General features: G+C 32.7%; 1 protein-coding gene across 4 annotated transcripts in view; it reads right to left on the bottom strand.

Moving 5' to 3' along the window:
* The window catches only part of tho2 (THO complex subunit 2-like protein), a 1,047,711-nt gene that overhangs the window by 477,801 nt on the left and 557,327 nt on the right, over positions 1-12,583 (bottom strand). For all 4 annotated transcript variants that reach the window (XM_090374101.1, XM_090374103.1, XM_090374104.1 and 1 more), the window contains one exon: positions 6,581-6,649. In XM_090374101.1, the coding sequence (XP_090230227.1) occupies positions 6,581-6,649 (69 nt within the window). The remainder of the gene's footprint in view (positions 1-6,580; positions 6,650-12,583) is intronic.

The following is a 12,583-nucleotide window of genomic DNA, read 5'->3' as shown; positions in this document are numbered from 1 at the left end:
AAGTATCCTCAATGATAATGGCAAAAACTCTTGCACTGCCTTTATTAAAATGTATTGCATGTCTACAAAATAGATTTCTTCTGCCTACACAAGTGTACAACAGATGAAATTCCAACAAGGAAAGAATGATGTGATGCCATAGTCAGGAAACAGAATTTTTATTTCTGTTAATATTGGCAAGAAGGCATTTCATTACACCAGAGTTCAACATTCAAAACGTTGCACTCTGCATAGAATCTAAAAGATTTCAGTAGATTACATATCAATCACTGAAAAAGCAATGACAAATATTACAGATAAAAGTAATTCAGAAGTTAGAGGTATGAAAAATCATTGGCAAATTTAATTATTAAAAAAGCTATAATTCAAAATGATCAGTAGAAGAACAAATGGCATTCTGAGCTTAAAAATTATAAAACTGTACTAGATATTATTAAAAAAAAATATATGGAGCAGTTAGGAAATACAGTCAGACCTCTATATAACGAAATCGATTGTTCGCTTTAAAAAATTCATTAAACTGAAATTTCATTATAAAGAAATATGACCTTTTCAACAATGAAAAAATGGCGTGTACTGTAATTCAACATTCAGAAATATAGTAAAAGGTGGAAAATAAATCAGAAATAAGTGGGAATGAATAAATTTTCTATCATTTTAAAACAATTTATTAATACATACATATTAAGAAATGAACACTTATGTGAGCACAATATATTGGTACATTTTTAAGAATGATTTCGTAAAATATTTGATTATTATTATTATTTTTTTTTTTGTACACCGAATTTTACCGAACATCATTCATAAAAATGCATGCATTTGTTTAAACACTCAAATATATTTTCTGACACATTTTCTTCATATTGAAGGTTCCGACGCAAAGTTTCAAATGCTACCAATATTTCATGTTTGGAAGGTTTAATATTGCCTCCATTGCCTTCGTTGGTCTCATTTTCATCCAACTCATTATCAATATTGTCACTAGTTCTTTGAATACTCTCCAACATGGAGTCATTGGAATATTCAGGTATTATGACATCATTATCAACTCCTAAAAATTTGTCGAGAACAATTTCTTTGCTGATCAAACCTTTCAGCAATCTTGGGAGTTCTTCCCAAGATTGCTGAATGTCTTGTAGTAATTCACCACTGTTAATTGATATTTTAGCAAAAAATTTGCTTCTTTGCGAAACAATTCTTAATCGTTGTTTCCATCATATCTTGACTCCCCACTTTCTCCAACACACACTTCACATCTATAATAGAATCTATAGGTTGGTTGGTTGGTTTCTATTCTCGGTATAATTTTAAAGTGATTATATTATTTTTTTTTCACTCCAATCTACACTATTAAGCACTTCCACTTTTTCCACTACACTCAAGGATTTCCTCTATCTACATGCAAGGTAAGTTTAATTGTGCAGCAGCTAAAACAAAACTGATATAAGGACCACTTGTATATACCATGTAAACAGAGACAGATGAAATTCAGTGAAAATGTGGATGACTCATTTCTGCAAACAGATGAATTTCCAGGATAAAGGAAAAGCATTCTTTCCTAATTCACTAATAGGGTGCTTACAGTAGAAAACAGGTTAACCAGAGCCAACGTCCGCATTGGGAACATGCCTTAATCTTGCCAATGGCTATGGACTCACAGACAGCAGTTGACCAGTGCGACTTCTCGGTACAGTAGAGGTGCTTGTACATTTACAGGCATCGTTAAATTATGGAAAGTTTTAGCCCTTAATTTGTGCTCTTAAGAATTAATAGCTTTTAAGAGCTTAAGGGATTAATTCACAATCCTTTTACTCTTAATTCATGCTTTCTACAACGTCAGCTCTCTAAAGCATCATCTCATATAACCTAAAGGCCAGAAGTATGAACAATTCTTACACAGGACTTGCGAAATCATTTTGTTATATGGAAATTATTTCAATCTAGACTAAGGAGAAATCAAAAAAATTTCCTAAATACAAAAATTCGCTATATGGAAGTTTGTTAAGAGGTCCAACTGCCTACTTTAACAGTACCAGTTGGTCCATGCCAAAGGGCTGAACTGGTCATTATCTGAAATTTAATTACAGAGAAAGGAGGGGGAAGACAAAAGTTATACAGAAAACTGGGTACAAATATGGGTAAAACTGGGTAAAATAGGCTAATAAGAAGAAGAAGAATTACACCTGTCCTATTAATAATGAACCAACACACAATTTTTGGCAATAGAAGTATACATAAGAAGGTAATTACTGATAAAAGTCTATCTGAACCTATGCTGATGTTAATGCAGTTTTCAACTTATAAATAAAATAGGCTGGATAAATATTAGTCTTCTTTTTATGTTAATGGGGCTCCAGATTTTAGGTATTAACTAACTGTAAAAATTATACTTTTAAATATATATTATACTTGAATATATTGCATAATAGAGAGATACTTCACAAACTATTAAAATATATAAGAGAAGCATTTTTTGAGCAATCTAATGTACTATGTATTTATCAATTCAATTTTCATTCAAAACATATGCAACTCAGATCGCTGACTTATAATACACACACAGAAAGCAAGTTGCCTGTATTGTAGAATCTCGGCATAGCCAGTCATGAATGTTGTAGGTTTATGTTTTTTGCATTGGATATTTAAGAAGTTGTAGTTGTTTTGAAGAGCAAGTGTCTCAAACACAGAGAGAGAGAGCACTCTATAATGGACTGAGCCTAAGAACTTCTGTCAGCCTCACCAAAAAATCTTCATGCTGAAAGCTAACAAGAACTAAAGGCCTGTAATCAGCCACCACTGTCTGCTAGCAATTCAAAGACCTCTGCCACAAGTTTTCCTATGGTAGATAACAAGGCTAAATAACAAATAAATTGCTATTCACAAGAAAATTATAAACTAATGACCAGGATCAACCAAGAGTAACACAGGAGACCTTTCAGATTGTGTTTTTTTTTTTTTTCAGTTAAAGGTTATGTTGAACAATTTACAGGGTTTTTTTTTGGACATTTCTTTTTTACATGTATTAGGAACTTTATTTTTCTCTTCGAAAATGTGAAATTATTAAATTTTAAGTACAGGTTCATAAAGAAAGGGAACAACAGTTTCTAACACCTATTAGGATTTTTTTTTTTTTTTTTTTTTTTTAAATCAAGCTAGCAGCTTTGTTACAGTGTAACATAAGATGAAAGTGAGATCAGGTTGCAGAATATGTCTAGAAAAATCAACAATTTTTCCAGTCAATAGAGGAGTTTAAACAGTGCAGATATGTGATAGACAATAAGACTATCTCAGATCTACACTGAAAAAGTCTACAAGAATGATTGAAAATATTGGACATGTACAGAATGCAATTATTTGTAGCCCAAGGAAATGTGAAAATTCTTGCAATAGCTGGATGTAAAACAAACATCCACTTTAAAAACTGTACAACAAGAGGTAAAACTATTTTTTCACAAAATGCAACAATCCTTGAATGACAATGACACAAAAGGCAATCTACATTTTCTGATTCGTTTACTCAATATTTGTGAAAAAAATCAAAGCCATTAGCACATAGGGTTCACAGATGAAGGATGCTTCTACCTTAGTGGCTAGGCAATAGAGTATAAATGTGCAGAGGTGAGAACCAAAATGCAATCCTGGAGATGGTTAATCATTCTAGAAATGCATGGTGTGTTGAGCAATTTCATAATCTAGATTTGTTATTCTTTGTGAATGACTCAACACTTCAGAAAATAACTTCCTATTTGGAATTGCGTACCAAACTTATACCTGATTGGGACATTTTTCTGAAGGATAACAACTGACACTTTATATCAGCCATTCTCAACTATAGTGCTCGCTCAGATTCATAAATTCTGCAAAAAGGTTTTGAAATATTGACTAAACACAAAGTTCATTGTTTACCATACATAATATGTATAAATAAAATAGGCTAAATAAATGGGTCTTCAGAAATTAATTAACTGCAAAAATTATACTTTTAAAACTCAACTTGAATATACTGCATAATATAGAGCTCTGAACTTATACTTTTGTTGATGGATGATAACATATGGCTGACTACTACAATGGAAAAACAGATCACCTGAATGATAGTGAAAATCATGGTCAATGATCATTGTAGTTTCACAAATGTATATTACATCCTGCAGTACAGCAATAACAATGAACACTTCTGGCTATTCAAATCATATAATTCCCCATGTCTATAAAGGAAATAGCATAATCATTATTATAAACAATTTTTAGTTCACCAGATCTTACAAAATCACTCTCTCCCCCGCTACAATGCACACCTATAGATATCTGTCAATTTCATGAAAAAATGCTGAGATTCATTCACTGAATAAGAAATTATATTTTGCCATATGAAAGAGCTCTAAGCATTTCCCTGTATGGATGGTTTCAACAGAGCAAGAGCATGTGCATGCGTTCCCTATACCCCCTATTCACTGGACCTTGTTCGGTTTGACTTCCCCTTACTTCCTCTAAATGCTACGTGAAATACCACATTAAGCGAATTTGTAATGCAAGTTGTTGTTGTTATTTGGTTTTGTAAAGTGTTAAAAAATGCTATCATTTTTTATCCCTTTCGCCTGCTTTTAAGAAGCATTTGTTCCTTATAGTGCCTTATACTTTTTCCATGGCCTGTACAACTAAGTAGCGTTTTCCTGTCAGAATGAACTCTGCTTTACTTTCGATTTGGCACGTGCATTCAGTCGCCACCCCAGGGGATGCGACCGGTGAAACAATATACCACGTATAGTGCCTAGTCAATTAGTGACGTCACTCCCCCTCCCGATAGCAGGCAGCGAACACGTAATTGCCTCAAGAATGACGAAGGGAGAATGCGACTTTTGACAGAGAGAGGTGAGAAATCGGAACATGAGACATAATTTCTTACGCAATCGAATCTGATAAACACATTGGCTGTCATTTCAAAATTCCGTTCGTAAAAATGTATTGATTAATGTTCAATGACCGCGATTGCAAAACAAAAGAAATTGCCCTACACAAATATGAGATTTCCTTTATCCATATAACATATCATTTTTAGTAGTGTCAAATCCCAAAAGTTGACAGTCCCCAAGTGTAATTCTTTTCCCCACATTATAGACCCGTGAGATCAGAACAGGTCATGGGAAATTCAGATGGGGGGACGTAGAGGTATTTATATGAAAAGGGGATAGAAAACGGGAGCCTTTTGCCAGTCTTGAGGTAGATTTCAGAGGATTCGAAGTTGGAAGAGTCAGAGTGAGATCCGAGAAACTTAGAGAGCAGTTGAAGATATCCAAGAGGTTTTCCAGTATTTGTAGAGTTTTTCTAGAGCCGAAAGTAGTGAAGAGAGAGGTGAAGATCAGCAGATAAAGAAAATCGAGGAAGACAACCCAAAGTCTTACTTATGGATGAAAGGGTAGAATCAAGAAGTACCGAGGACGAAAGACCTTTTTCGGTAAGTTGATTAGCCTTTTCTAAAACAACACAAACCCAACCATTCGAAGTTAATCATACTTTCCCCCTGCTTTTAAATTAATCCACACCCACTGACCTCTCTTCTCATAAAAACCATTCTGACAATTGTATATCTACTTGTCATAATTAGAATTCAACAGTTAACGTGACATGGCAAATGACTTTCTCTCACGAGAAGCCATTGTGAATTCTCGTGAGAGAAATAGTTGAAGAGCCACATGAAGAACACTCCTAAATTGTAATACTATTAGCAGCAAGATTACGCTTGCTATTCAGTTAATTTACCAAGCAACCAGTTAATGCAAATTAATGCAAAGCTTTGACCAATTCTATTGTACTCATTTGTATAACTTATATGTTTAATAAATCTTGTTTTGTTGATCATTTTGCCTTGTGACAATTCTCTGGTACACATAATTCACTGAGTAGATTATGAACTATAGTTAAGCGGGCTCAAAGGTTGAATTAAGAAGAACCTTTGAGTTTAATCACAACCCAATCCTGATGCTGCAAGCTTACTTTTATTTAAATGAGTGGGTCTTGAGGGTGCAAGATTTTGTCCTAATCCAACTACTGGACTATCATATGCTCCAGGTCTTCTGGATACACATATTAGCGTGCAGCCTTGTCGGAAGCCGAGAGAACGTTGTTAGGCAAGCACACGTTACAACAGAAAAACCTGCGGAACAGTTTTTAGGAGTATTAGCAACTAAGGCCATATTGCTCCGGGGATATGCAGTGGTCATTCCCTGACCTTTCCGCATCCTCCGTATTTGGTAGTCATGGGCTCAAACCCCAGTCTAATTAAAAAGCTCCTGCTCACCAGGCTAATGTGGCACCCTGTAATGTAAGTAGTAAATATCTGCAGAAAATTAATATTCAAAAATAGTATTCTAGATTTGTGCATCACTGATATAAATTCTTCAGAAAGAAAGACACACATGAAGATCTTCCAAAAAAATTTCAGTATAAGATTTTTAAAACCCCAAAATATCACAATTACACTGAACTTAAAATTACACGAAATAATTAAAAATATTTAATCACATTTTAAGTGCTCAAAATATTTCTGTGTTATATGAAACCAGCTTGAAAAGCTTACCTTGGTTAGGACTATCAGACTGTTACGAATTTGTACATAATCATCAGATTCCAAACATGTGACCAGTGCCTAGAAAAAGATATTAATAAATTACCACTCAAGTGTAATGGGCAGTTTGAAAACATTGATTAAAAACGAGGAATAAGTTATGTACATTTGAAATATTTACTGAATCATTTATTCAAATAATTTCGTTTGGATTCCTACAATCACTTCAAAATGATCTACTATATATGTTTTTTAAGGTGAAAAATATCCTCTCATTTGAAACAGCTGCACACAAGCAAAATGAAATTTAATGAAGCAGTAGTAATGCATTTCATGTGCAAATGATTTATTACTAAAATTCTAGAGGCATTCAAAAGAAATCAACCTTAGACACAGATACATAAAACGAAATTCATTCTTTTATTTATCTGTTAAGTTTATACTTACACAGAGCAATACAGTCAATAATTCAAATTCTTTTTATTGCATTACCTGCTATGTACGCTCCTTCTCAGTCACGTGCAGACAGATGTATTCATGTGTTTGCTGGCACTACATGAATATATTGCTGGTGGTCAAAAATTAAAATGAACTAACATTTGAAAGTATCGGAAAAGACTTTATTATCATCCTCTATAGTTTCTACAATCATGAACGATCATTCTCAAATCAAACTTCGTTATAGTGTTATTGATCCTGCAGTAATATTCTTGATGTTATAACTGAGGTAGCATTTTAAAATTACATCAGTATTAGTAGAAATTTAATGAAGTGATATAAAATGTATACCTATCAGAGTTAGTAGGGTGAAGTTACTCTAAACACTGTATCATGGGCAATGTGTATGCGCACAGAGAGAGAGAGAGATAAAATTCATGTGTACAATATTTTTTGTATAGTACATTGCACATTAAATAATACTGTATTATATAACAGATTTTTTTCCCAACTCATATTCCATTTTTGCAATTTGTGAAATGATATGATTGAACTTTATGTTTGTTTAATAGCAATCCAAAGGTTAGCTGCTTGAAGTGCTTCATTAATAGTTGGAACTTTCAGTTCTACATCTTCAACTTCTTATCTCCACCTTTTTCACCCATTTGATTTTTTATTGTAGTAAACAATGCTTTCATCTCTTAAAACTTTTGATGTGATTATGACATGAATCATAGTACAAATGTCTAAATCACATTGATTAAATCTGCATGATTTATCTTGCAAATGCATTCTGATAAAGACAAGTCTTCTTTATTAGTATCAGTTTCAAGAATTTTTGTGTTAAATACCATATGATGAAAAGCATTCATGTGGTCTTCCAAGATATTCTGATCCACGTAAGCAAAATCAATTTTCAAAAATGAGATTTGACACTTTCATATAAACTCTTGATCTATTGGTTTGATGACCAATTGTTGTGTTCATTGAAAAAAAAAAAAAACAATAAAAAAAAACGACATTTCACATTTTTTTCTGGCATTTGCCCTCACCCACTTTATATGCCACACAATTATCCAAAAGAAACAAATTTTCAATCAAGTCTATGTAATTCATGATCTTATTTTAAGCATCCCAGATTAAAACAAGGTTGATGTCAACTAAGTTTTTTTATTTAGACTATATCAAACAGGTAACTTAACATTTTTGGACACATCATGGACTTTTAGATTTTCATTATTTTCTGTGCCATTCAAATTACTGCAATATGATCTTCTGATAGTTTATTGCCTATGCACTTCTTGTCCTTGAATTTTAATGTTCTTTCAGAAGTTAATTCAAAGTTAATGGCATTTGTTATATGATGTCATATGCCAATTTTACGAATGTAGAAAAGTTGTATTGTTCCAGTCTTTTGCTTTGCCAATGAAATACACAAAGTTCTGCTCCACATAATTTGTCAAAATGTTTGGCTTTAATCAATGAAAGGGATTAAAAGTCAAACCATCTTAAACCATTTTAAAAGCAATCAGAATGTTTGGGTTTATATATGCATCTCCGTTTGCTACAATTGTTAACGATTTTCATAATAAAACGATACCTTTTCACTACATACGTAGTTTAAATTTATGGGTAAACTATGGTGTATCTACACCCATATTATATAGTTAATAATTTTTCATAAATTTTTGTTTTGAATTCAACTGTGTGCACTGTCAAATTTGATGAGTTAAATTCTCATGCAAAGAACACATTATTTCCAGTTTTCTTTTTCTGTAATAGCTTTAATTTTATCCTCCCTTAAAACTTTGCCTACTGTCCATTATAAAAGTACTGTACTATATGGTGTAAAAATAATGTCGGATTTTTTGCAAAAGAGTGATGCAAACTGACTGGAATTCAAAATGAAATGATTATTCTTGAGCAGAAGATAACAACATATGTGAAAGTGATACTAAATGCTCAAGAGTTTACTTTTGAGAGCCTCTTGAGATTGTAAATTTCTTATACAAAAATTCAATGAGGAATGCAACTGTTTACATCAGTAGTCCCCAATACGTGTGGTACCTGTATTTTTTTAAACAGGGGGGTCACAGAGTGTCTCACAGGAAATCTAAGGAGGGAAAAATGCCTACATCTATGGGGAAGAAAGTGCACACACACTTTCACAGCATACAAACGTAATTGGGATGTTCAAATGGGTATCATACCAATCTGGTTAATGAAATGATAAATGTTGTTCATTATAAAAGGGGTATAGCAAAATTAGTAAAATAAATAATTTTGAAAAACATGAAAAAGTTATCCCATTCTCACATGTTGAAAGTGTTACCTTAATAATACTTCCAAACGATTCATGGTTTTGTGATGTAATTTCACATTTTCATTGACAAATGTTATTAAGTTCTCAAACAGCTGTCTGATAACTAAATTGAACACAGAATTTGAAACCCTTAGCAATGTCAACAACTGTCATGTAAATTGCAACTGTTCACACAAATAATTGCAAAGCATGCATCCAGGAACATGAACAGTTCTTACATGAAACTACTCTGCCGCAACTGAACTAATTATTTCAGAAACTATTGCAGTAAAACCCTGACTGTACTTAGGAAGTTATAAAAAAATTATAGGTTTTTACTCAGACCATTTTTCCCCTGGAAAAATAAAGATATAGACACCAATAAAACACAAAACAAAACTTTAATGATGCAATTTACTATACAATCAAAAATATGTAGTTTTATACATAGACTTATTATTACTCATGCAGAAAGTTAGCGAAATTTTAGGCACTGCATCTCAATGGCCAAATTTTCAAATTTGAGAATGCAAGATGTTGCAGTTCACAAAGAATTGTAAGGTGGGCATCAGTAAGCTTAGATCTGTGATTTGATTTTACAATGTTCATGGCTGAAAATAATGATTCACATAGATAAGCGGAACTAAAAAAAGATTTTATCTTGTAGGCTGCACTTTTTAAGGAAGGATTAATTTTTGTGTCTACTAGATTCCAAGTGCTCTCACGTGTCGCATAGAATTTCAGGACAACATTATTTAAAAAGGTCCAAAATATGTGATACTTCTACACTTGCTTGGATGAGTCTTATAATCGATGCAGCAGTTTGTGTAACCTCAATTTGGCAAGTAATAGAATTAAACAAATGTGGGTGAACTGTTGAAATCTCGTTTTGAACTTCTGGAAGAAGTGTTTGAAGGTAAACAACAAATTGTGATGAATCACAATAATTCACACCTACTATCTTCCTCATAATGAAGAGACTTCCACTTCATATTCACAAGGATAATTTTGCTTTGAATGATTTTACAGAGCCTACATTTAAATTCTATCAGTGATGTCAGTAAGGAAAGTCAAGTAAAACAGCCAGAAGAGTCACTTAGTCTACATGGTTGAACTTGAATCATTCATCAAGAAAATTGTTCATCTCCTCAATCAAGCTTAAAAACTGTGAAAGAACTTACTTTTGCTGCCATTGCATGTCTGTGCATAAAATAATATCAGAATTTTCAGACTCTTCCAATGGGACTTAAAAAGTCAGTGATGCAAAGATGTACAAAAATGGAGCTATTTTAAGAGAAAAATTCATGATATGTCCATAGAAGTATTTTGAGTTTCCTGGTAGATTATACAGTGAAAAAATATAAAGTCCAGAAACGATCCACCCTCCTTACAGTGGGCACATGAAATAAACTAAGTCAGTTATTAGCTTTTGAAGTGAAAGAACATGTCCATGCTCTGAACTTAATTTACTTTTAATAGCCTAGCTGAATATTCTCTTATATTAAGCACTGCTCTGAGTAACTGACAAAACAACAAGCAAAATTTGGGGTAATTTGTGTTTTACTGGTTTCCATTAGCTTTTTTTAGTTCCTCAACCAAGAACCACGATTCTTTCTTCTTCATAGCTGCCAAAGTTTGACTTACAAAAAGCTGGTGAATACACATACATAAGCAGGAGGAAAACGTTTTTTGGATTGAAACAGAAAGGAGGAAGGAAGGGGGGGGGGTGGAAAAAAAGGGAAAAAAGTTTTCGGACACTCAGAAAAACTTTCTCACACTCAGCACTGTTATGAGGAATTGTTAAAATGCCAAGCTTGGAATGGAATAATTTGTTATACTTCAAGCTTCCATGTGCACTTGTCAGTTTCTCAACCAAGGATGAAGGTACATAAATTCTTTCTTCTTTCAAAATAACACCTGGTAAGTAGTCACAATGAAACTGGCAGAAGTGATGCTTGAAATATCTATTCTTTCATTTATTTCTTTGTGTCTAACAAAGAAATAAATGTTTCTTTTCTATTTTGGTTTACAAGAACATTTTCCAATGGAACTTGTACACCACTAGTCTCATGCAGACAAAGCATTTTCTCATTGAACAAAAGAAAAGAACCTTCTCCTCTTGTTTTAGATTATTTATGGTTTTGGCAAAATAAATATCCATGACTAAATTAGAAGAATCAACTATTTTAGTCTGGTGTGGTAATCAATTCCCAAGATGGAAGTGGAAGATTTGAAATCTGATAGTAAAATAAATTTACACATAATATTCTTCAACATATCTGGGAGTAATGTCATTAGCATATGGATGTGAGGTATGTTAGACTGAACAGGAGAAACTATGTTCAGGTTTTCAAATGGTGGCATAACATTTAAAAGAAATGAGCATATTGTTTAATTTAAGCCAAAATAAAGAAACAAAAAGCAAACTTTCTGCAAGAGTGAAGATAACATCTCTAGAATTATCATCATCTCTCTTGGCCTGCTTAGGGCTCTTTTACCAGTAGTTTCCAATTCAGAAGTTCTTTTTCTTGAGTTCATCAATTTGTCTTCTTTCAAAACTTTTGGATCATGAACGGAATTTTAACGTGAATTAGTGCCACATACTAGTGATCACTTCTTGAACTTTTCAATTTGGTTACTGTGAAATATGCTCATATTATATTATCACTTCTTTAAACAGGCTTCTCAAAGACTGCCACTGTCCGATCACAGTCCAGTTACAATTATCCAAAGAAACCCAAATGTTTTCTTTCTTACTTTAGTATTATGCATCAGTTGAAATTGTTTAAATCTATCTTTCCTTTTAACACTTCGTTCTAGATATTTAGTTGATATATTACATGAATAAGATAGATGTGGTGGCTGAAATTTAATTTCTAGTGCGGTGTAGATATAATGAGTTTTCGGTGATTTTTTTGGGTAACAGCAATAAATGACTAAAATCTTCACGTTTTTTTTCGCTTAGGAACAAAGGACATTTAATATTTTTTCATCATGAATGCTGCCCGTTTCACAAGAAGATAACTAATCATGATATTTTTCTAAAAATTTGTTTAAATGAATACATAATTACTGAGAAGAAAAACCATTGAACAAACTATAGATTAAAAAAAAAAAAAAAAAAAAAAAAAAAACATTTTAACCATATAATTTTAATAACACAAGATATGCACATTGTTGGTAATTTTAACAGGTTGATTTCTATGTGGAGGCCCTGTGCATAATAGGGCAAAATAATTTCTGGTGCCAAAGCTGGTCTCAATAGACAAGTCCTA

The sequence above is a fragment of the Mastigoproctus giganteus genome, chromosome 5 (assembly GCF_048544385.1).
Source record: "Mastigoproctus giganteus isolate SK-2022 chromosome 5, ASM4854438v1, whole genome shotgun sequence".
Taxonomy (NCBI): Eukaryota; Metazoa; Arthropoda; class Arachnida; order Uropygi; family Thelyphonidae; genus Mastigoproctus; species Mastigoproctus giganteus.
Note: the sequence above shows the minus strand (reverse complement) of the source record. Positions and strands in the feature narration are given on the sequence as shown.